At 41.4% G+C, this 26875-nt stretch overlaps 2 protein-coding genes across 2 annotated transcripts in view; one reads left to right on the forward strand and one right to left on the reverse strand.

The window, feature by feature from the left end:
* Positions 1 to 26875, reverse strand: part of GABRA5 (gamma-aminobutyric acid type A receptor subunit alpha5) — a 55915-nt gene that overhangs the window by 16593 nt on the left and 12447 nt on the right. The window contains exon 6 of the mRNA XM_058800175.1: positions 11685 to 11767. Within this exon, the coding sequence (XP_058656158.1) occupies positions 11685 to 11767 (83 nt within the window). The remainder of the gene's footprint in view (positions 1 to 11684; positions 11768 to 26875) is intronic.
* Positions 1 to 26875, forward strand: part of GABRB3 (gamma-aminobutyric acid type A receptor subunit beta3) — a 194893-nt gene that overhangs the window by 8319 nt on the left and 159699 nt on the right. The window lies entirely within an intron of this gene.

Here is a 26875-nt window from a genome sequence, read left to right on the forward strand (position 1 = left end):
TTCAATTTATACAGATGTATTAGGACCCTCTGAGACTTCCCTTCTCCATACTGAACAGTCCAAGATCTCAGTCTCCCCTCACAGCAAAGATGCCCCAGCCCTTCAATGATTGTTGTGGCCCTGCACAGGATTCTCTCCACATAATCTCTATTCTTCTTGCACTGGGAAACTCATATTGGCCATGCACCAAGAATGGTTCCAGATGTGAGTAAAAATTAAATGCCCAGAAGGAAACATTTTTGGAATTACATAGTGTCATTGCCTGTGACAATAGAGGACATCCAAGGAGGAAATTATACATGAAAACTGATGAAACTCATGAGCATATTAATGAAAAATTATAGGGCACCACTGGCTGTAAAACAGGCAGTAGGAAGTCCAATCATACTGAAATGTTCATTTCTGTCCTTCCTGAAATTGAAACAAAAATAAAATTTGGTAATATAAGTAGTATTCTATATGTTTTCCTGATACAGTTTTATCTGATCTTGTTGTCACATTCTTCAGGGAATAGTATAGGATGTTCTGAAAAATGTGCCAGACAGGTCTCAAGAGACTTCATTACTAAGCAACACTAATATACTCTACTGATCATTGCTAAAAAAATAAAGCTCTAAGTTAGATCAAAATTATTCTCTTTCAGAGTATGATTTACAAGTCACCTCAGGAAAAGGTGGGAATAGACATTTGGCTTGGAAAAGAAATGGAAGAGTGTACCCACAAGGTGGTGAAACATACAGAACTGAAGATGTCTGTCAAATTCATTTTGAGACACATAGTTTTGCAAAAGCCATTTTCTTTGGCTTTTCAAAGAAAGAAATCAGGTGGAAGGTCCTGTGTAATTTTAGAAGTTCCAGTTAATGGGAAAAAAGTCTAAATATGACCCGACTTTGAGGTCAAAAATATAAAGCAAAGGAAAAAACCCAAACTGAAAGCAACTGTGATTTTGGAGGTTGGATTCACAATTAGCACAGGCAAATCTGCTGACTTCTTTAATACAATAAATTGACTGTTTTCAAGTTGGTACACTAAATCACAATCATACTGATGATGGGTGTAACACAAATAATAACAAATAGTGTTGTCCTAAGAATTCAGTCAGGCATAGCACCTTCACAGGATGCTGTGGCAGCCTTTAAGAAGAGTCCAGAGCTCAGAGCTGTGCAGAGTAACACAGAATGTCTCCCATGAATGATCACGAGCACGAGTGACAGCAGATCTTTCTTGCCCTATCATGCTCACCCATACCTTGGGGGAGCAATAAGAGGGATGCATCCATTTCCCAAGCACTGGGATTGCAACTGGGAGTGACTACTTACTGTGAAATCTGACACAAAGGCAGTAAAAACCAGACATGGCACACTGAACTGAGCTGTGCATCTTGGGATTGCAGGTTCTCAAGGCTCTACTCAGAAAAGGAAGAAAAAAATCCCAGCAAATTAAATGTTTTTCCATGGCGCAGCCTGGAGCATGCCAAACAGCAAACAGACCTGTAGGTGTAGACAACTGATCTCTGCCACTTGTGGTGTGGGACACCTGCCACATACTGACTGAAAGAGGTGTCTAAACAGGGTGTGCTGTGGGGATGTTACACATCCAGTGCTACAAGGCACCAGCAGCACCAGGTCATCCCCCCAGCATTCCTACTTCCATCTGAGAGCTGATGTTAGGGATCGTCATGCCTTCCTTCTTTTGCCTCTTCCTGTTTCTTCTTCTCAGGAAGAAGTTTTAACACAACTGGTGTTGTGGTCAGGAGTTTTAACACAACTTCTTTCTTTATTTTCAGGTTTAGTGGCAGCTGTCTCAGTCTAGAACTAATCTGAGAATTGATTTTACATCACATTTAGTAGTGGCTACACAACTGCTTTTCTTATGGAACACATCAAAATCTGGTGTGCCAGCCTCTGATCCTTTTCTTTTTCCCCTTTATGGCTTGCATAAATATCCACTGTAAGAGAACTAGAGAAACAGAACAGTAGGATGTCCTAGGATGACATTTTAAATGCTAAATGTCCTAGGAACATTTCTGACCTTACGTCGGTCTTTCTGGGCCATGCATGTGGTAATTCCAGCCAATTTGAATGCTGTACTAACACTTAATGAACTTTGAATTTACAATCACAATATTAGGCACTTATATTAGCTGCTTCATTAGGAAAAGCAGTATGGTTATGAGGATAATGTTAAGACATTTAATTTACTTTTTGCACGGCAAACAAAAGTATCCTCCAAAGTGTGGCGGATACCATTACTCACTTTGCATAGTACCTTTAAAAAGATTAAGCACCTTTGCTTAATCTTAATTGCAGTGGTCCCCTCCTTTTTCAAGGTGCCACTTAGTATCAGCAAAGCAAACATAACCTGCTCTGCAGGAGTGTCACTGGAGTTTCTTTTGAGAAATGCAGAGTAAATTTTAGAAAATACGCCACTCGATCTTGTTGTGGAGGATGCCTTCACAAACATGGTATTTTTGGCCACATGAAACATCACAGAATGAAACTGTAACCTCACTGTAATCTACAGATATTCTTCTCACCCTAATATGATGGCATCAGGGACTCAACCATCATAGTGTATCTGCTGAGTTTACCATTCAAAAGACCCTTACTTATAAATCTGTATGGCCTGAAACCAGCTGAGAGTGATTGGAACTACTTGCACAGCTAAATACCTACCTCTGTTTCTGAATCCTATCCCTTAATGAAGACATTTACAAACCTCAGAAGTACTGCTACATTAATAACACCGTGTGAATGTGTAATCAATAGATATGCAGAGAGAGCGGGCTGAAATATTATTATTCAAACACTTTAATACTGCCTTGAAATTGCAATCACAAGAACTTATTCCCTACACTACAGGTGCAGTCATCTAAACTTCCGAAGATGGATTATAGACCTCTGCTCTGGGGCACAGTGCAGCGCTGTATTTCAGAGAAGGGGATAAAATCTCCTGAGGCTGTCAGTTCAAAGTGCAGGCACACATCCTCTCCTTGGGAACTGTCCCCTCCCAGTCCCTCTGGAGACCCAGATCCAAAGGGGCTCACGATCTCATTTTCTCTGTGCATAAACAAAACATCTCCTTATTTACAGCCATCAGCTGACCTATTTTAGGAGAAGATTAACCTGAACCTAAAAATATCTACTTCTCTCCCCTAAGACGGTAAGAGCAATCAGCTCAGCTGTATATATTTACCCTCCAAAAATATAAATTTAGGAGAGAGGAATCCCAGCTTTGCTGGCATATTTAGCTCTGGGATGTTTTCAGCAAAATGGCTGGCTCTTAGCACAGGCTGGCTGTGAGGAGACTTTCAGTGGCAATGATAGCAAAGGGGGAAAAAAACAGAAGGCTTATCAGGCCTTCCTTCTTGGCAGTTCTCTTTCCTACTCATTTCTTCATGGGGGACAACATGAAACAACTGTTTCCTTTGAAGAAGCTTGCTGGGCTGGGACTGCGGCAGCACTGGGTGACAGCTTGGACTGGCTTGGCTCTCTGTGCAGGAGAGGAAGCTAATGAGGTTCCAGCAATTTAGGTGGAGGACTTCCTGGCCCACCAGAGTCTGAGGTGTCATAAAGGAGCTGCCAGACTAGAAACTGAAATCCAAGTTTGAGCAGTGTCTTACAGCTTTTTTCCTTCCCCAAAAACCTTAGGCAAGTAATTTTGTCATTAATGTACTGCAGTAGCACTGGGAGGCTCTAATTGAACCTAGGGACCCATAACGACAGAGGCAATAAAAGCAAGTAATGAACCACTCTATCTTTGCACAGAAGAGACTGTAATTGCTCTTTGCTTCCTTAATGCCCACCTGCAAAATGCAGGCAGCAGAGACCTACCAACCTCACACGGGGATCATGAGAATGATTCCAGAAATGTTTATGAAATGCTTACAAGCCATGGAAACAACCACCTTAGAAAATAAGAGACATTAAAAACCTGGTTTGTAAAGCAGTGGAGCAGTATCCACTCATTTGTCACATTTACAAATAATATCCCATTTGCCAGTGGTACAGACCCATGATCCATGGCTGGCAACCACAAGCCTGGCGCTGCCGTCTGGGGCATGGTGAGACAGCAGTGTCTTTGCAGGTTTGCACCCAAAGGCCATTTGAAAGCTTAAGCATATTAAGCACAGCTTCTGCATGTTGTTTTCTATTGCTGACAACTTATATTGATTCCCTGTAATCAGGCAGTTGAGCAGCCTTTAAGTTTAGGCTGTAATCTCCAAAGTGGGAAACACATGCTGATGTTTGTACTACTGGCAAAGCACCCCGGATCTCCACGCAGCTCCACCACAATCCTGTCTAGACCTCTTCCATGTGGGACAAAAACACCCCTGCTGAGTACCTCCACACCAGCCCCTACCCCCGCCTGAATTTTTGTTTCCTTGAGCTCAAAACCACCACCAGCTGAGCTTTTCTTCCTCAAAAAGCCTGGGATTGTGAAACACCTCAGGAGGAGGAGGCTGCTCCCAGGGCAGGCAGAGCGCAGCCTCTCAGGGCTGGCTGCTCAAGGGGCTCCTTGCAGCTGCTACAAAAGCTGCTGCCAGCACCCCCAGTAAGCAGATCCAAAGAAAGGGGCTTTGTTAAGGATGATCCTGCCTGCATGGACACTGCTCTCAGCTGGTAGGGAGCCAAGCCCTTGGCCAACGCGCATCAGCAGAGTTTGCAGCCTGGGCTCAGCACTGGCTGCGAGACATGGGGAAGGCAACAGCTTTTGTTCTTTCTGACCTCCCTTTCTCACTTTGTTATGAAGCTAAGAGCGAAAAACTCACTGGCTTCTATGCAGCAGGTGACCAGAAGTAGAAGCTGACTGACCCAGAGCTGGGCACTGTTCCAAAGGAAAGCCATCACACAGCCAGGGGGCTGGGCTGCTGTTCTAATGTATTTTAAGCATTATCTCAGTGCAGACATACAGGAACCCTGTATATATGACAAAGCCTTTGAAAAGTTAAATAGAGACAGTTACTGCAAGTGCTTGAAGGACATACTACAGTTTCTTCAGCCTTTTCAAGGAAGTCCTGGATGTGTCCCTATAATGGGTGAAAACTGACTGATCTGATCATTTTAGGGAGCCCTTTTCCCTTTTGTCAAACTAAAAAGTATATTTCTATGGCAAACCTACCAGACAGTGGTAAGTTATGGTCCAATACATTTGCAAGTTATGCAGACTGGGGTCCTCCAACAACAGCTGCTGCAGAAGCCACATGGTCCAGGCCCAGAACACTGTGTTTTAATTTCTAAGTAGATTCCTGTTAAGAAATCTTCTTACATCTCCAGAATACTTGAATATTACAATATTTTCTTTTACACACTATTCTTGATTAATTTCCTGCCCTTTGGATGTTCTGCGCTACATTGCTCCAGCTTGACTGTGGGACCTAACTGCCCAAAATGCTGAATTAAAGAAGCTATATTGCTATACCTACATGTATATGACTGTAGGCTATGATGCAAAACCTGTGAGAAGGCTTAAATGTCTGCTGTTCTAACCCACTGCACTCAATGCAGAAGAAACGGCACAGCTCATACAAGATGCTTGAAGAAGTGGTTAAGTTTTCTCTATACTGAAAAGCCCTACTGACTATCTCATTGAGATCCTTTGAAAAATGGGACTTCCAGCAGAAATAGTTGTAATAGTCATTGGAAGAGATACAAAAGCTCACCACCAATATAATGTAACACCTAACTGATCTGCAGAAGTGACTTTCTTCTGAACAAAGTATGGTTTTGTATTTCTGAGCTAGCAATGCAGAGAAAAATGGACTTCTAAGTTGCTCTGACTAGGGTATAATACACTTACCTACATGAGATAGCACTGCAGAAAAATAGGAACTTCTAAAACATGATTCATCTCATCCTTAGGCATATATCAAAAGTAGTTCTAATGAACCTCAATGCAGAAGTACTTATTTCCTTTCAATGGCCATAGAGGGACTCTACATAACTAATTGGAGCATATTTTTCTATCTGAAATTGTCACAGATCCATCCCATCCATTCCCTAGAGCTTTGCTGTCAATACAAGGCTTTTGATATGGGCCAAGTCTCTGGGCTCATTCTGCACTAAAAGGTTTCATTTTTTTAAACAACACAGCCCCATGACAAGTCATCTGTCCATGATTCTAAGGAAAATAAAGGCAAATAACAGCAATAGCATTAGGTGGCGTCCATCCCCTCCATTCACTCTAAGGCTTCTACAGAAAATTAGTTCAGGCTAACTAGATGTCTGTGCTTTACTGGCTAGCTATACTTAAGTAAAACAACAGTGGTCCAACACAGTTGTCTAGACTGCCTGTTTGATGCTGCCACAAGCAAGTATTTAATTGTGTCTGGAGTTCTAGCTTCTAAACAGCTAAAAATAAGGGGAAAATTATGCTAATTAAAGAGGTGGTTGGTAGCTGAGAGTAATATAGGGTTGAAAGAGAGAAGAAAAATACATCAAATGTCTTAGAAATATTTAGTTTTAGTATTCACCTAACTTCACCTTATTTTGGTAATTCAGTATCAACATTATTTTAGTAATTGCAATGGAGGTGTCTAAGGAAGCAGCGATAAGCCTCAGGAAAATGTATCAGAAGATACTACGTTAGTGAGCAGAACACCACCAAACCTATCCCTTCCCTATTAGCTGACTTCTGCCCCAAATTGCAAAATCACAACTTAGTCTTGTTGAACTTGGCTGCTCAGCATTTCACAGAGGTCTGCCCTGGCTCTCTCCACATGTTCTTTCACAAGGAAGGCACTAATACATCCCAGCAGAGTCAACAAGCTGTGCTGTCTCTGCTCTCAGGAAAAAATTCAAGGAGCCTCTTCTGTCCACCTGTATGGAAGAGTAGCAGAAAAGCTCTGCCTCTACATATGAGACTGCAGTTCCAGCTGTCCCTGAGAGCAACCTATGAAAAGCTTCCTAAGAGCCCTTTCCACTTTTCAAAGTCTCTTAAAATTAACATTTGTGTTTATTTGTTATTCATTTAATCATATTCTTATACAAGACTTTTACACACCGGTTTTGAGAGGCCGAATACATTATTTATCATATTTTACTAAACCAGAATTAAAGTCTGTTTAGAACAACACTGTTTTCAAGTTCTCCCTCCATACTTGTAGTTTTCCTGCAGCTCTTGCAGATGCTAATTGGGAAAAGTACAAAATGAAGAAAAAACCCTGTAGGTGCCTTCACCTCAATGCCTTCACTGCATGCTAAGAAAATATCAGGGAAATTTTATTAAAATACCTTTTTTAAAAAAAAATTCTAAGTGGCTACAAGAAATGGATAGTATGTGAATAGTGATTGCCTTAATGTTCAGTGTTGCAATAAAAATTGGGATACTGGTAAAGTTACTGTCTCCTCATTACTCTGACTTCACCATGCTTATTAGAGGAAAATAATTTGAGCGTATGTCCTCCTACAGAACTAGCCTGTGCACTTCCCTTTATCAAAAGTCAAACTGTGACTCAGTTTGAGGTGTTAAAAAGGAAGATGTACATAAACTACGTTAGCTACTATCTCCAGACACTACAAATTGTTCCCTTACCAACAGCTGGTAAGCTCGCTTGTTGATCCACAGCAATCAACTTTGGCCATCTTCATGGCCGATTAAAATTCATCAGGAATCAACACAGGTCCTCTTTTTCTTGTGCTCATGAGCTTGGGGATCTCATTATTTTCAGAATATTCATTAAATTCTCTACTTACTCTAAAAATAGCATGGGGTGGGGGTGGGTTTGCTGCTGAGTGACTAGTAGCTGCTTAATGTATTTGTCCAGTCCATGATACAAGATCGGGTAACTCCATGTACTCAGGCACTGTGTCTTCAAGAGACAGTTGTCATAAATAGACTCCACCTTACAGAATTCAATATTGTCAAAGCACCAATTAACAGCAATTAACTAATTCATCTTCAGGGCAACCCTGTGAGCTAGGTAACACAGATATAATTAACACAGGAGTAAAATGAGATTTAGGAGTTAAGTCAGTTGCCTGGGCAGAGGCCTTCATGGTCTAGTGGATTAGACATCTGCCTCTCCAACCAAAGACGTTGAGTCTAATCCTTTTTCTGACATTGATTTGCTGCATGACCTTATGGAAAGTCAATTAACTTCTCTGTTTCAGCTGCACTAGAGATAATGATGCTTACCTACCTGGTGACACATGGGCATTTGGACACTGTACTAAATTATACTCTTAATGTATTCTTAGGGACTGTCAGTGGAAGAGGTGAAACATTAAAGCTAGGAAGCTTTAATGTCCTTGTTATTTTATCTAATTCTTCCTCCCCACACCAGAAATAGCCTCAGGTTTAGATCAAATTTCTTGGGTTAAGGTGCTCCTAGTGAAACTGCTTCTGGCATCAGGAATTTTCATTACATCCTGTTTGACCAGCAAAGTTATTTAGAGTACAGGTCAGCACTAGAATTGCAAAGGAAAGTTATTTTAAACTTGGCCATGGAAGAAACCAGCACCCTTCCCATGCTACCATGAGATAATGAACAGACTGTCACAGCAATCCCCATCAAGTACCCTGGATTCAAAGAGAGCAGAGCCTGCTGAGAAACCTCTGAGCCTGTGCTCATGCATCATCCCCGGTTCCCTCTAAATGAGACTTCTGCAGGATAATTTCTACAGGTGTTCTGACCCCTAGCAGGGATGCAATCCCACAGGAAAGGTACCTGTATACATGTACTCCTGGAGCAGAGCCACCTGATCTTGCCATCTTGGAGCAGTGGGGAGCTGTACTTAACAGAAGGACAACTAAAGGACAAGTAAAACCTGCTCTGTTCATTTCATTAGGAGCTGTCCCTGAACTTCTGTCCTTTCCACGACATGCCATGGAGTGCTAAAATACCACTTCTGCAATGGGCATTTGGACTGCCCAGCAGGTACCTAGGCTAGTGGCATGCACAGGTAACTTTATATCACATTTTGTGTTTTTGACCAGGCTTTTAATTATTTCTACAAAATATTCTGTTGCTACATATCATGCTTCTTAGGCCCATAAAATCTCTCACAATTCTAATTTAGCAAGAATTCAGTCAAATAGGACGTAAGAATTCAATATTTACCTTTATTTATGTGAGAAAGCTTAATTTTCCTTCTCTTTCATAATGAAGAAAATATCAAGCACTTTTTGCCTTTTGCCTGCTGAATTATAGGAATCATAATGAACGTTCATGCAGCCAGAAAATGAATAACCTGCTCCTGCCTCTGCTGCAACACTGATCACTTCTCAGCATCCTTTCTGGTGCTGATCTGCCGTACACCAGCTCTTTCAGTCCACTGCCCTGCTCTCTTCATCCTCAGACTGGTTAGCACCACTTTCTTCTCCACCCTCCCAGCTCCACTGATAATATGTTTAACATTTACTTTGATGCTATTCCTTGAGGCTTTTCAAAAACCTTTTTGGAAAGAAAACCATTAAAAAAGAAAGCCTGTAGGGAAAGACACTGAGGAAAGCTAAAGCAGAAAGGTTATGTGCTTATCTATCATATTCCCCTGTAGGCTTTGTCTTTCTGCAAGCCTGCAGGTGACTCAATGCAAACCCACACTGCTGTAAATAGGGAATAAATATTGTCCTCTCCTAAAATATACCTGGACTATTTCAATAAACTTAGACTTACTGGCTGCTACTTGTACAAACATGTTAAATCCCAATAAATTACAAGGGAGCTGTAGATCAGTAATACAGATATTCTCCAGGCTGAAAGACTGTCTATATCTTGTCCCTATATATTTACTTTTTGCAGAGGCCAGTGGTGTGGCTAGCACAGACCAAATGGTTCCATGTCTAAACATGGTGAAAAAACTTACAGGTTACTTATAATACCTTATAAACGTATTCTAGGATTTTATTCTGAGCATGGCAAGGGGCAGAAAGCAAAACTCTCTTCATCCCTCACAAGCCTAAAATATAAATCCTTGGTGCTGGTTTTGACACAGATTAAAATTACCTGAGCGCTAAGAGGTGATTAACATGTAACACAACTGGCACTAGCAGGACATATAATTACATTCAGACAGATTACTGGGCACTCCTTCTAAGCATTTGTAGCTTATCTCGTAATGTTATCTCATGCACTCACATGTTTAACTGGGATGCTTTTTTTTTGGTCTTACTATGTGGAGAGTTAGAACCTGTACCTTACTGCACCTAATCTACTAATACACGGAAATATCCATTTAACTTTAAGGCTGAGCTTCAGATCTCTGCTGCATCAGACTCTTTACTTAAATATGTACGTTTTAATATTGCATATTTTGCAAGATTTCATAAAACTATACAACACATCAGTTCTGTAGTCTAGACTAGAAATCAACTAATGTAACTTCATCTATTGATAAACACTGTAATACCAGGAAGGATAACTTCTTTTTCTTTGTCTTATTAATTCTTCCCAGTGGCTTTTGTTTAACCCTGTATATAAACAATTAGTCTCCTATGAGATGTTTTCCCATTTTCAAGTTCAGAATTAAATGGGTGATTTGCATACAGGTTTTTTAAGTGGAATGTAAAGGTGTCTGGACCTTCAGATTTATATTGGCTTTGCTGTAAATTAATGCTGCTGAAGTCCATAAACACACTTGAACCTGCAGTGAGTTTGTAAAATACTAGTGACTCTTTGGATGAAACAGAATCTGGATTGGAAGAGGGAAAGGAAATCAGTTCATCTTAAATTTGGTAATGTGGTATAGTTACTGTAAACAGTGTTTTAACTTCTTAGTATGATCACTAGAAGACAATGTATAGTCAGTATTAAATCAGGGCAGATACAGACGATAAAGGCAAAGCTTAATCTTGCTAGGATTAGTGACTCTAAATTGATACGGCTGAAAAGCATTGCAAAATGCTGAAGTTAGGTGGCTTCAGGGGCTAGCAAAATGCCTTGCATGGTAATTATCAAAAGTCTTCAGAGACAATGATTGCACCTGGAAGCGCTGATTTGATTACCAAAACAAAAAAAATAGTCTACTGCAGTAGCCTTATTTGTACTTTAATTAAGAGCTTTGTTTTTAAATATAACCATCTGATTCCCTGGGGTTATTTTTAAAGTAAGCTTCTGGCAAGGCAGCAGTGTGGTGGATTAGAGGCTTGGAATTGAGGAAAAATCATTGTTCAGCATACAGTTTAGAATAATGTGTGCATATATACAAATACATGTGTATTAAACATCATGTAACAGGATACAGGACTGGATTTATTAAAGCCAAATGGAAAGATATTTCCTCTTTTAATATTCTAGATCTCTTTTAATATATGCAATGCAGATATTGTACTGCAGTCTGGTTCATGTAAATGCCATAACAATTGCACATCAATCTGATCGAGCCAGTGAAAGCTCTGTTTTACTCCAGATGGAAAACCAAGTTATCAATTTAGCTGTCTGCATCTAGAACTCCATCTAACAGTGGCTGTTACACTTGATGTGGATATATAAGACATATCACTCATCAACTCACCGTTTAACATGGAGTATGCAGGCATGAGTGGAAAAGCAGCAGACCCAGATAAAGCATAGTCATGGGAAAGAAGCAGCAGGATAGCAAAAGGGGAGCAGAATGGGGATGCTAAAGAACCATGTTAAAAGGGGAAGGCTGGGGGGGAGGGTGAAAGATTTGTACAAGACATTTCTGAACATGAGAAGACAGAAAATGGTACTTTTCAAGTTCTTATTCTAGAAGAAAACTTACAGCTTCCAAATTTTAATGGGCAAGCATGTGCATCCATGGGGAAATCTTCAAGCTGCATGGGACATTCAGCAGAGATGGTCAATCTGTGGGGGAGTAAAAAGAAAACACATAATTTTTTTTTCCCCTACGCTTTTCCTTTAGGCCCCTCACTGCACTGCATGAGTGCTGACACAAGCACAGTTTTCCTGAAGGCTCCTTGCTCCTGCTGAAATCAGAGATAACCCCCTGTTAAACTGAATGTGAGATAAGCCAGGTGGACCACTCTGTGTGCATGCCCCAGGCATTATCTAGTAACCCTGAGACACGTGGAATGATTTTATTTATGTAAACTGTCCCAATAAGATCATTCTTTTTATTAGTACGTGAAGTAACTCCTGTGATGGAGTTTCTGCCATGTACTTTATACTTATCTGCTCTCTGTACATACTACAACTGGACTAGGAATTTGACTCCTGGGCCAAATAGCAGTGTTACAGACATAAAGAATTATTGACTTTATATGCAGATGTAACTATTTAAATGCATTGAATAGATATTTATAGATAGAAATATATAATATAACTAATATAGCTATATATTAAGTTATATATAATCAAGGACATATATGCATCACTTTATCATAGTGCTCTATGGTTAACTTCTGTGGAAATCACATGGTATTGGAGTCCATTTCAGTTCAACACACTGTGAATTACCTAGGCAAAAACAAGAGGGTCATATTCCCCAGCATCCTGCTTAGGGAAGCAATTCTATCCTGGACTCCAAAGCCACTATGTGGAAATATTTAATCTAGACCAGACAGAGGGGTAGGGAAGAAAAGACCCTTAGGCAAATATAGATATTTCCCATGGATGTTCTGAATGGTTGACCAATCAAGCTGAAGACTAAGAATAGTCTGAGGTAAATTTCTGGGCAGTGCAATATCAGTTATATTGATATCAAATGCATCAAATGTATCAAATATCTCAAGAGAGCCAAAACATGCTCCTAGCACAAGGAGGATCTGTTTTGTTTATGCCATTTTGATATTTGCATAATACAGATAGTTTGCTCAGGATGTGAAGATGAAAATCTCATTTTACTTTATGAATATCTTTATTACTTTCTCATTTATGCTGTTATTCCACCTCAGAGGCAACAGCCCAGAGACATCCAAGGCTCCACAGACTGCCTGATGCTGGGCTGACACAGGGCTCTACTGGAGGGCAGCCTGGTTCCCAACCAAATTATTGCTTGGGGAGTGAAAACTTCCAAAGAAATCCACAACACCCCACTACCAGCATGCAAAAGAACACGTTCCTATCACTATAGCAACATGGAGCTATATATGCTGGCTATATAAATAGTCATCACTTCCTATGGCGCCATAAGAGCTGCTGTCAAAAGGGGCTGTAAAGGGTAATAACCTGTGTACAGATGGCACAGTGCTCAGCCAGTCCAGTTCAGTACAACACAGTGATGCCTTGCCAGGGCACTACAGCTACACAATCAAATGGGGGAAACAGCTCCACTCTGCTGGAGCTAACACACAGAAATTCTGGAGCTCTACCAATGGCTGGAAATGGCAAAGTAAGCATAGAAAATGCAACAGTATCACTAGCTAGAGATCGTATTCTGAGGATGAGCAGGGAAACACTGAGAGAAAAAGGCAAAATGCACGCAGTAATAGAAAATGTAAAGATAACATGCCATAGAAAGTCACAGAAAAAGAAATCCAGTTCAGAACAGAGATAATTTACCATTTGGTAAGAACAGACAGGAGGGTACAATATAGAAAAGGCCTGAGATTCTTGAGCTGTTGTTGAGCTTTATTTTTCTAAAAGATATTTTAACATCACTCAGATATATAGTTGTCTGCAGTGGAGACTGCCCTTGGGCACCAAAGGCAGCAAAGCCAGAGTTACCAAGAGTGGTGTGTGGATGATTTTAATAAGCTGGTTCTAGTAGTATCCTGCCCAGAACTCACATCCTTTTCACAAAAAACACTCTAATGGGCCCTTGAAAGCAAGGCTGTCAACCCTCCAATGCATCATTTTATTTTCCATGTTAAGCACTACAAATTTAACCTTCTTGATAAATTCAGAAACCTTGCTCCAAGAGCCCAGGAAAAGCCAGGGTGCTTTGCTGCAGTCCATCTCCTGTCTGTCTACCAACAGTTTAGGCATGTCATTTCAGAGCTGCAGCTTGACAACATTTTAATATACACACTTGTCATTTGCAAACATCGAAGGAGGGAATGCTTGTATCCATCTTACAGAGACAACAGGCGTAGAATCAGGAAGTGAAGGAATATTCAGTGCAGAATTATGCATAAGACCTTCTGCTTCATCTCGCTGTCCTATGAATTGTATCCTGCTGCCTGCACCTCTGGAAATAACCCCTGTGTGTAATGAGGAAGGTTGCAGACATTCATCAGCTATAAATGTGGAAGAGAAGTGAAGATGAGTTGCACAGAGACTGTGATCTAGTGGAATTTAATTAAGTCCCTCCAGAAATGATTTTTGCCTGTCCTAAATAAAAGGGTAGCAGATAAGGCTGGAGGGCATCTGGCTGCCACTACCTGACTCAGAAGCTTCAAAGACTCTTGAGGTGCAAGGGCTACTTCTCTGTCCCCTCTTAATTTCTCATCCAGCAAAAGGCAGAATATCCTTTAAAAGGGCACTGCCTTCAGCAGTCTTCTGGGTCTAGCCTGAGGAAAGGTAGAACCAAGTTTAGGAGCTGTTAATGTGCTTGGGGACAGCCTTTCCTTCCATTAACATGAATTCTTTGGTTAAAATGTTCATTTTGCTCTCTGTCAATGATATCTGCATGCTTCTTTCCTTTTCCCATGCCCCCATCCTAGGACCACTTGTAGTCTGACAGTCTTGAACAAAATTAACTAGCTCTACCTATTTGTTACATGCTTTTAAGAACTATGTAGGTGATTTTTAAGAGCTCAATAAACACTCTCCTAGAAACCTCTTAGAAAAGTGTGCATTACCCGAGGCTTTTGAAGTGTCTTGTAATGGCCGATGTGACAAAAATTTTGACAGGAAACTTGTAAGAAAACTTAACTGTGGGTTCTGATTCACAGCACAAATGTCACCACCCTGAATTTCTGTAGTTGCTCTGTGCCCAACACGAACTGGTTTTCATAACTGTGTGAGGACCTGAAAAACAAAGTCACTCAACTGACTCCTGGTTCAAAGAGGCTGGATTTTCTACTGCATAAAAGCAGCACAGCAGACATCTACACTCTGGGGGCAGGAAGAACAGGTTGTTGCATACAGATTTGCTCTGAGATGCAGAGTACAAACTATATATTCAGATATAGCCCCAGGAGGCTCAAAAAAATTGATATCTGGGTCTACTCCTTCAAATATCACCTGCAGTGATATTTACACACTTTGGCTTTTAACATTGTGATAAAGCTTAGGGACCCTTTGTATATTCTAGTTTACACAGCTGATTATTACACAGTCCTCGGTCACAGCCAGCATGGCATCATGCTTTTCAAACCTGATTTTCTTTAATGAGAACATAACTCATCTAGTTGATCAAGGGAAGTCATCAGGGAAGCTCATGCCATCTTTTTGGATTTCCTTACAGCTTATGCTACTGTCTCTCCCAGTATCCTTCTGGACAAAATATCCAGCACACAGCTGGATAAATAAATTATGTGATGGGTGAGCAACTGGCTCAGGGGTTGGACACAAAGGGCTGCAGTGAACAGATGACATGAGACTGATGACCTGTCACTAATGGGGCTCTGCAGGGCTCTCTCTTAGGCCCTGTGCTCTTCAACATCTTTGTGAATGACTTGGATGCAGGACTGGAAGGGATACTAAGCAAGTTCATAGCTGATACAAAACTGGGAGCAGTTGCTGCCTCCCTTAAAGGCAGGGAGGTCCTGCAGAGAGTCTTACAACAAATCAGAGGAGTTGCCAATCACCAACAGTATGAAGTTCAGCAAAGGAAAGTTCTGGATTCTGCACCTGGGATAGGGCAGCCCTGGATATATGGACTGGATATATGGGAATGAGATGCTGGAAAGTAGCACCATGGAAAGAGACTTAGGGGTCCTGGTCAGTGGCAAGTTGAACATGAGTCACCAGAGTGCCCTGGTAGCCCAAAGGGCCAACCATGTCCTGGGGTGCATCAGGCACAGCATCACAGCTGGGCAAGGAAGGGCACTGTCCTGCTCTGCTCTGCATTTGGGCAGCCTCACCTTGAATATTGTGTGCTGTTTTGGGTACCACACTATAAGAAAGATAGTAAATTATTAGAGAGCATCCAAAGGAGTGCTATGGAGATGGTGAAGGACTTTGAGGGGAAACTGTATGAGAAGTGGCTGAGGGGAGCCTACAACCACCATGTGATGGGAAGAAGAGGCAACGATATGTTCTCTGTGAGGACCAGTGACACAGGACCCAAGGGAATGGCCTGAAGTGGTCAGGTTGGATATTAGAAAAAGGCTCTTCACACAGAGGGTGGTTGGACACTAGAACAGGCTCCCCAGGGAAGTGGTCACAGCACCGGCCTGACAAAGTTCAAGAAGCATTTGGACACATTGTGTGTTTCTTGGGAATGGTCCCATGCAGGGGGAATTGCACTTGATGCTCCTTGTGGGTCCATTTCAACACAGCATATTCTGTGATTACAACAAAATCACTCTCAGTTTGCATTTACTTAAGAAAGAGAAAGAAGGCCTGGCCCTCCGTTCATGCCCTCCAAACATGAAACAGCCTTTGCCCAATCCTTTTAATATGGTGACTCCAGAATGATCTGTGATTCGCCAGAAGGATGATGATTGCTGTACCCAGTGTAGCACAGTTATCTGAGCTAGAGACCATCACCAAACCAGGATTTTTCTGTCACAGCAAACAGATTGGCTCAAAAGGTAGTTATTTTCAACAGAAGCACTTAAAAGCTTCCCTCCTCCATCATTGTGTCTTAATAAAACCCCTATGGGATTAGTTCCACTCAAACAGGGTCTATGACAAGATTATAAGCAGCTATTAAAGGTCCTTTGCAATAGGAGAATAAAACTCTGATTTTATTGAAGATAGTGGTAAAATTCTCTCTGACTTGAATGGGACCACTATTCATCCAAAAAATGTAACAATTTACATTACAGCTGCCGATTTATTAATGACAAAATTTTGTTTTCATAATGCTCCAAGTACTCACACTGCTAACAAAGTGTTAATCAACCAACAAAATGCCATTTTGTACCTTAACTATCTGAAAAAAAAAGTTAGGTCCACAAATTCTTTAATCTGTCATCTATAATTGTACATGAAAGCTTTATCAAAGCTTCATAAGGTGTAGCCTTTAAAAACATAAAGTGATTACTGACATTCTGTTTCAAGACACATAAACAAAATTCTAAGAAAAGCACAATTCAAGCAGCAAGACTTGTTCACTTCAGAAAAGTCACCTTCAACCATTTCCACTGGGGAATTAAGCATGACAATGCTTTCAAGAGATTGTTCCTTTTTAACAAGAGGGAAAAGAAGGAGGTGTTAAAATCAAGGATATGGCAAGAAAATAAATTCAGATATTAGGGAGGCAGACATTTGGAGTTAGTGTGCCTCAGGGTGAGGTGAGAAACCCTCAGTAGCAGTCCCCAAGACAGAAGGCACCCTGTCCTGTTTTAGGTCACTACAGGGACGCCCCCAGCTGTTCCCTGATCTCCTCAATGCAAGGAGCATCTGTTCCTACTTGTGGGTCAAGAGAGGGGGGACTGAGCATCCTTCTCCTAATCTGTGAGTGCAGGAAACATTTTCCAGCATATTATCTGCAGCTGCCAGGCAGAAGTTGAGGGCAGTCACCTGCCCGGGGAGCCACAGACAGCTGCAAAACTTGCTTCGGCTTATCAAAAGTTATTTGCTACTAACTTTAATATGAAAAAAAAAAAAATAAAACAGAGAGCTCTAGAATGAGAGGGGAGCAGAAAGGCAGTCACCAGTGGCTTTTGGGAGAACTTAATTCAAGATAAATATTGAATAATAGGAGTTACAGATGAGGGGACACAGAAATACTTTTGTTGGCACTGAGGTACTATGGCCAGAGAGATATGGAGTTTTTCTGCCTATTTGCACCCATCCCCAAACCAGCTCCATCTTCTTAGTTATTTATTTCAGTGCACTACCCTCACCCCTGTTTAAAGGGAACATTTAAATACTGTGCTTTGACCCAACCTGTGTCGGCAACCAGTACCTGCTATGGGGCTTAGGTGAGCCCAAGTGCCCTTCCCAGCATGAGACCAGCCATTTTCCTTAATAAAAGGGAAAATATTTGCTTGAAACTCACCTTAAACCAACTACAATCTATCTCTCCAACATGCCAAAAAAGGGTTAAGTAGATGCAGCCTTTAGCCAGGCTATATCTCACTCCAGTGGGCTTGCTGACCCCAGCTGGGTCAACTCCAGGAGAAGCTTCCTGGGGTACATGCTCCAGCATGACCTCAGCAGAACAATTCAAGCCCTTCTGGTATCTCCAGTATGCCCTCTGACACACAGGGGGCCAGGAGAATAATAGATTTTAGGTTTTTTCAAACTCTATTGTTTCAAACTTTAGGTTTGTGAAATTATTCATTTGACCTTGACTGATGACACAACCATTCACCTGTTCTCCTACTGTGATGTCTTGGGAACACTTCAATAACCAAACTTCTATTTCTTTCAAAAGTTTTTACAGTAAGACTTGTTTTAGACCCTAGCACAGTAAGTGTATAGTCCAGGGAACTGATCTCTCCTGTGTTCCTGAAGTAAATGTAACGTGCCAGTATAAGCCTATATGTTGCATACATACATACATATATATATATATATATACACATATGAAGCCCTTGCCATACAGTCCTAACAGTCCTAACAAACCCTGTTGGTGGTAGCGTGTTACAGAACAGAACAGAAGTTACAGAAGTTGTAGAATGTGGACAGATGTTGACCCATGGAAGCACAGTGGCTGTAAGAGTCACCCTGAAACCTGCCCCTGGTTGGGTGACTGTCTGCAGCCTGGATCATGGGGAAAGAAGTGATTATTCTAAGTAACTCAAACACTGCTTTGCTCATGAATTTCCATCACTGTTGGAAAAAAGGCCAAAATGCAGATTCAGAGCCTTGATCTGCATGTCCATGTGGGATGTGGAGGCAGTTCACCACTGTTTACTACTTATGAGTGCTGATTTCTTTGCAATACACCAAATAAAGTGAACAGAGAACAGAAAATAAAGCTAAGACTTAAGTGAGGTGCTCTGCAGAAATTTCTGTCTCAGCCCATTTTACCTTCATAACCATTCAGCCAAGAATACTACCATGTCCCATCTTTCCTATGATGCTGAGATGTGCTATCATTATGTGACAACTAAATGTCCTTTAAAATGCTACAGGGAAGGGACTATGGAAGATAAGAGCTCCAGTCATTGATGCTTTTGGGAGCTGTGAATACATAATTCAGGTGTATGGTGACAGCAAAACTCTCACTTTAAGCAAACAAAATCCTCAGCACAGCTTCTGCTGAAGTGTAAAACAAGACTTTATTTGCCTAGATGAACTGTGCTGAAGACAAAATTATTGTGATGTGATCTGAGGTGGCAGAATTGATCTCAAAAGCTGTGCCACTATAAGAATGACTTCCCTGCCTGAGGATAACTTGACATACCCAGAGCATACTCTTAGACAGGAGCAGGGGATATGTTCAGCCTGTAGACACAGAAAAAACAGAAAAATGCAATGAAATAACCAATAGGATACACGAATGACATTATATGGATTTGGGAGGTTACAGAAAGACTCACAAAGCAGACATTTATAGTAAAGGTAATGCTTTTAATTCTCCAGTACCTCTTTTAAGGACATAAAACCAATGGATGAAGCAGTGAGTCTATGCTTATCCAACTTTGCCATGCAAGTTATCTAATGAAGTCCATAAGCAAGGTAGAACTTGCTGGGAAAAACTCTGGTTTTTTATCAGACTAACTAGTGCAGTAAAACCCCAACCTTTTTGACAGACAATTCCTTCTTCAGGTTCTCGTCCTAAAAACTTTACTTTCCTAAAGAAACTTTAGATCAAAATGGCTATGCAGCTCTGAATGTTCTGCACAGTATCACAACCATCTATTGGAGAGTTTCACTTAAAAATCTCTCCAAGCTTTCTCTTCTTTATGGTCCCTTATCCATGATGAATTCTCTTTTGGCACCCCATGAAGAAGGCTTCCAAACTTTTCCACTGCAGCAGCTTCTTTTTTTAGTGAATTCTTGAATTAAAACCCAAAAATCTAACTAGCTCTAGCAATGCTGAGAAGCTGATGCAGTTGTTGATGCAGGTGAAATGGGAAACAATATCTCAGCCAGCCCACACCTCATTTTGCCAGGCCACACATTCCCCAAGTCTGCCCATCCTACACGTTTTGACTATAATCTCCTTATCTGCATGGCTTTTTGATAGCATGTTCAAGAAGGAGCAAACTGCCTAAGTACAGTTGTTCTTGAAGTGCTGAGTAACACTGAACTATGAGCTTCTTTTTGGCTCTCAAGAGAGGCCAGTCCCTGTTACTGGCAGAACCAATACCTGGTGCCAGTCAACTGCACATCTAATCTTTGCTTTCAGTGGAAGACAACCCAAGTACAGGAGAAAGAGGGGAGCATAGAAATCACACTAAATGATGAAGGCTAAGGACTGTGATGGACACAGTCCAGTCATCCTTCAATTCTGGTATCTCCTGCTAGGCAGTTTGATCAGTGCAGGTTTTCAGACTGTCCAAAAGGGCTTTCATTTTTCCATTTCTGCCTGTCAGTATGGCATGAGTTCCTCCATGGATGAAGGCTACCTCACTGCACAGACATCTTTTTGCTTCCTCCCAGTTCACAGACCCTTTTTATTCCTATGGAGAGGCATAAACTATATGAAGTATTTTCTACTGAGAAAAATTATCTGTATTTAGAAAGTAAGAGTGGGGCGAGGGATGAGGAGGAGGAGCAGACATCAGATGAGCAGTACCAGCCCATTTGGGCTCTCTCACATTTAGACTGGGATGCTCACACATGGCAGGGTAGGTAGGAAAGATTATGACCTAGCGATACAGAACCCAGAATAATCTTTGGTTCTTTTCCACAGTTCAGACCTAGAGCTCAAAACCATCACAGCTTCCTTTCAGCCACTTGCATTTAATTCCAGCTTCCTCTTATCCACCTCAGGCTTACCTCCAAGATCACACCTCATCATAATCTCCTGCTTTCTGAGTAATATTAATGCTCCCCACACCTCTGCAAGAGAGGGAAGCAGTGATTTGGATTAGAGGGAAACCTGCACATCCCTGTATGTATGTACCTTACTGGTACATGAAGAAAGTTGTTTAGCCATCCAAACAGGATGTTATTATCTGGGCTTTTTTTGCCTTGCTTCTGAAATGCTCCGTGCTCCTGATCAACACAGCCATGAAGGGCCAGGTAAATGGTCAAGACTGTGGGTTTTCACTGCTCCAGGAAAAGAGCCCTATGATTCCTCAGCTGTTTAACATCATAAATAGCCATTAAACAGGCCTCAATTTACCATCTGTTTGCTATTTATATCACCACCAGTGCTAGCATCTGCTACAGCATAATCACCTGTTTGCTAAAGTTCAACCTCAGAGAAGGAATGGCCGAATCTGCTAGAGACATTTGTTTCTAGAGCTCCTCATAAGGTGCACTATATTCTCTCCTACACCCATCTAGACAAAAGCAGAGGACTGAACCCAGTTTGTGTGTTCAGGTGCACTGCACTTGCACAACCTCGGGCTTTAGGTTGCACACAGAGGAAAGTGTATGAGTCCTCCACAAAACAGCTACAGGACCAGCTGCTGGCCAGAACATCCCATAGCTTTAGGTTGCTGGCTCACTCCCCATTTCCAGGCTACATGAGCATGGAAGTGGGAAGCACCAAAGGAAATAACTAAGATGGGACTCATGTGACTAAACAAAGGTATTAGTTACACTGTACTCCTTTGTCTGCCACTGAAAAAAACAACAAGAACCCCGAAGTGTGAGTGGAGAGAAATAAGCCTCATTTAATTTCACTATAAAGTAGACATCTGAAATAATGTAGACTTCTAATTCCATGAGAAATTCTCTCTCCTGCACTGGGAGCAAATCTGAGCGAAGACACTTGGCTGCAGTCACCAACATTACAGATGAACAGAATTAGGTGAATCCCACCCACCCTGCCTGGTGCATTACACCACAGTGTATTTCAGATTATCCATTGCATGTTTCAGCACAAATATAATGTACTTCAGAGGATGGTATTTCTGATTAGGCAGATGAAGGTACTAATTTCAGTCTAAATGAAATGACCAGGGAGTCTGCTGTAATGTTATCCTCCCCTAATAATAAAAAAAGACAGCAGAGCCATAACAATTCTTTAGTATCTATCTACTTTCAAAGCCCCCAGATTCAGAAGCCCAGATTGGGCTGATACAGAGACACCAAAGCACCTGTGCTTTCCCTGGGTGCTTGGAGGCATCTGTCAGGGCACTGCTTCTTTCCAGGTTCTGTTCAGTCACCCCATCCATGCATGCCAGCCCTGCTGGCTCATGCCTATAAAGCAGGTGTAACACAAAGGAATTTGGCAGAAACTGTACCAGCTAACCCTAAAGGGAAGGTGGGTCTACCTCTGAGCCCAGCAAGACCTGGAACTAAAGTTGTAGCTTTTGTAGCTCCTCAAAGTCCAAGCAAGCATACCCCTCCCCCAAGGACATGCCGGTTCTGGTTTGGGATTTGTCTTTTAATCAATTCTGCCCTTGCTGTGTGAGTTCCCATCTCTGTGATGGAGATCTCTGTGGGGCTCTGCATACTTTTATTACCAGCAGAATAGACCATTGTTACACAATCTACATTGGGATTATATTTAGTCATAATTGCCCATTTTGAATGGATACACCACAGACTCCTCTGATGCCTTCCTCTCCCTGTAACTCCAGCCCCGGATTTTTCATTCCAACAAATCGTGGTTCCTTGAAGGACAACTTTTCAGAAATGGGGCAATGTGCAACCAAAACAGAGCGAGGGGAGCCAAGAGACTTGGTGTTTAAACAAGAATCCTGCTGCTATCCTCAGGGAAGGGCCCTTCCCTTCACATATCCCTGTTTTCTCTTGCTCTGTCAAAATCTGAATTGACGAAGAGCAGCTGAGAGTCCTTGCCACCATGGGAATTTTTCATCACTCTGCAATATTCAGCCCAATGTACAGAAATCACTTTTTTTTTTTTCCAGCTTCAGGCAGGTTGAAGCTTGAATACAAAAGAAAATGCAGCAAGTCTAACACAAGGAAAGGAAATGCCTATTTGTATGTCTTCATGGCTTGTGATTAGTTTTGCAACATTTATGCAATACCTAAAAAGCATTGACAGATCCCTTTCTGTAGATATAAATAAGAAATAAGAAAAAACACATTCAGATTGAACAGAAATGTTCCCATCTAGACATCTGGCTGATGGAAAACGGAGAATTCATTTTAAATCATAGATTTGCTGGTCACTTGTCGCTCGTGGGCACACTAGCAAACCTTTGTCTGGCAAAGTCAGAGCTTGAGAATGGAAACATTTATCACAGAATAATTTTCTTTTAAACAAACAAACAAACAAACAAACCCTGGCTTTCCCATTAAAAGTCTTGAAAGCAGCACCATATCTTCTGGTCAACTGGTTTTATGATCAATAGCTCAAGAGCATAAAATGGTTAGGTTGCTAATCCAAGTCCTTCATAGCAGAGCAGAATTAGTGCTAACATGCACCCAGGACGTGTTCACTTTCACATTCAATTTTAACACTAAGTGCTAATGTAAGAATCCATATTTTCAGCCTAGGTTAAGCCTGTGTGTGCACCACAGCAGAGCAACCAGCGTGGTTATGCTGCCATCAAGTGGACACACATTGCTGACTTGTAAATATCTTTCTGGAACAGTAAAGATGAAAGAATTTCAGGGCTGTATTAAAAATTTTGGAGTTTTTTAACACCATGCTGAAGAATTTCTGCATTCTCCAGCTGTTAAATTATTCATATGTAAATTATTGGGAGACGGATTTTACTGTAAACTCTACCAGGTTCTCTGGCAACCTTCTGTCATCATAATAACGTGGGAAAAATCAGTTTGAAAAATCCTCAGATATATGACTATGTCCTGTTTAAATTCTCAGATTATATCAGATGCATAGAAGCCCTGGTGGTAAAAAAAGGGATTTGGAGTCCTTTCAAACTGACAGTGAGAATGGGGCTCTAATGGGGCTTTTGTGATGGCACAAGAAAGATTTTTCACTATCTAAAAGCTGATAGAAACCCACTAAAAAATGTGTAAAAGCTGCTGGCCAAAAGTTAATTTATGGTTCAAAAGTTTAGCTCAAGTGAGCATGCTCTACTTCATATAATTTTTGGCTTCTTTTCTTCACAGCATTTTTTTCTGGCATTCTACAGCAAAGTTTATCAAAGCTTCTGTCTTCACATACAATTCCCACTGAGCAAAAAAAAAAAAAAAAATGCAGCTCACTGAAACATGATGGTTCTCTTCTGAGCCTGAAAATGTTGCTTAAATCACTGTTCCAATTTTTCAGAATAAACAAATTCTATACTTTTTACATTATTTATTTCTCAGATAAGATAAACTGAATACATTTAAATTTTTTTAAAGGAATCTAATCTTTACCTTCATTCACAAAGCTATTTATATAGTAAAATATGAAGTATGTTTTCTAGCGCTTTTTATAACACTGTTTTTACTGAAAAAAAAAAAAAAAAAAAAAGGCAAAAAATTTGAAAGTGGAGCTACAGACAATACTCCCCTCTAGGGGCCGAAACAGAATTTGCAGTGCTCCATTCAGGAGCGCTTCATTTGTAAATCACATTAGTGAAATAAAACTAATAGGTCCTCCCAAGTGAAAGACAAGCAGAATTATTAAATCATTCCCCACAGAGAACACTGCTGTCTGTGAAATCTGTCTAGAGGACATGTTGTGCTCCAGAAGGGCTTTAATGCCACACATATACAGAAGCCCATTTAGCAGATTTCCTCCTAGCAACACACATCCCATCTACTTCCGACCCAGAAGTATCCTCAAATGCAATATGCGAGGTGTGCATCTTCCTTTATAAGCAAACACGTGTGTCACGGAAACGTATGTCCTGACAAGTACTAAAGCTGGAAGTTTGCTCAGCTGCTCATACTTGGTATATTTGGAAGTGAAATAGGATGGAAGGTCAGCATTGGCTCGGCTGCTTTCCTCCCCTTCATTCAGGCAGCCAGATGCAAGGTTGCAAAAGCAATTCAGGCATCTCTGTCAATGACAGAGGGTCCAATCCTCCCCACACAGAATACTCCTACGTACAGTCTGGGAAGCTCGCAATTCCTCCTTGGAAACGAGGAGAATGCAGAGCTAACAGAGGGCTGTCTACACATCCCCAGATCCTGAGAACTGAGTAAGCCTGATGGGAGCTACAGGAACTGGGGCTCAAGCCTCAGCTGAAGCTCAGTGCTGTACAATGCACTACCACTGAGACAAGCAGCTCCCCTCCAAAAAAAGCCCAGTGCTGTCTGTCTTCTCAAGGAATGCCATCCTAGGTAACTCTGCTAGCTGTTACCTTTGTTAGGATACTCAAGGTAGCTGAAGGGGCTGGCTGCTTGTCACAGTCACCTCTGAACAGGTTGGGATGGGACCCTCAAGCCACCCTGTGGCACAGAATGTCTCTGCTTCTAAAGGAGCGCAGCTCCATGCATGTTACAAAGGCAGGCTCCTGACTGAGACTCCCTCTGACCCAAGCAGAAGGGATAAACACATGAAATTATTACTTGTAATATTGGAAAGCAAGCTGATTTAAAAGCTTTGCACTCTATTTTTTATCACATAACCTGTCGTTAGTAGAAATTTTATTTCCACAGACAATATTCTAACAAATAAAAGTTAAGTTGCGTAGTTTTTTAGGTTACAAAAGCATTCTGTTCTTTCTGTAGTCTATAAAATCATCAATCCCAAAAAATCGGGAGAAAAGGAGCTGAGTGGGATGATGAGAAAATCTGTGTCACATCCATATTTTTCCCCAGCTGCATATGCTGAGCTTTTCCTCAGAAGGGTACCTGTGGGTACCCTGAAAATATTGTGCCATTTTCACCAGAGACACCCTGACAGAGTAACTCAGATTCAGTGGTGAGCTCGCCTAGGTCTAGTTCACCCAGGTCTCACTCTGCTAGCTGTGGTGGCTTGGCTCCTCACTTCATGAATCAGGGCTTCACTGCATTTGTTTAACACTGCAAAAACCAATGCTTGCACTGAAATTGTGCAATCTGCCCCACAATGTAAGGTTCTGCTCCAGGCCGACTGTGAGTCTGATCTGGACTTCACTTACACAAGTAATTTACAAAGATAATTGGGAATTTCCACTTCTACAATCTCTGGAGTGGTACTTATGTAGTCCATGCAGCAGTGAGACTGGTTTGAAGGCTGACATTACTAACTTTTTTTTTGTGAAGTTTCTCTGACAGCCATTTGGACTTTTAAATGTGTCCATACATCCTCACATTTTTTGGTTTATTATTGCGGTGATCACTAATTTGGGGCTAGTAAGTACAGCAACACACATAGTAGAAGAGAAAATTAGGATGGTTTTTCCTTCTTTTAAACATGACTTCCATCATGTCTAACTCTTTTTAGTGCTAATGTAGTTACAACTGGGATGGTCTAAAGTTGTAAGGACACATGTAAGGGTACCCTTTTCCTTCCAGAATAAGGGATTTAAGACCAGGCTCAAAAAACTCAAACATGTCTAAAACACCTGAAATAAAACCTGGGAAGTTCCAGGTCCCTGTGTACAGAAGCATAACCCTCTTGAGTCTCAACAAGTCTTAACCACTAGGTCCACAAGCGAGCCTGGGACTCGCCCTGTGGCGTGCAGGACTGTGTGGCCCCACAGCAGGACACAGCATGGGCTGGACACATGGCTGGGGCTGCCTGCTGAAAACCCAGTCATCTCAGTGCCCAAATTCAGGCTCCTGAGCACTTTGCGGGTCTCCTTCTCATTTATGGAAAGTTCAGAATAACCTTTTGTTGCTCAGTAGGGTTTTCCTTTCATCTCTTTTTCAAGTTGTCCCTATGACTATGGTCTTGGATAAAACCCTGTTGAAGATAGACAGCAGTCTTAATTACTATAGGCTAATTACCTTTGAGGAGCAAATTTCCATACC

The sequence above is a fragment of the Ammospiza caudacuta genome, chromosome 2, assembly GCF_027887145.1.
Source record: "Ammospiza caudacuta isolate bAmmCau1 chromosome 2, bAmmCau1.pri, whole genome shotgun sequence".
In the NCBI taxonomy this organism is placed as follows: Eukaryota; Metazoa; Chordata; class Aves; order Passeriformes; family Passerellidae; genus Ammospiza; species Ammospiza caudacuta.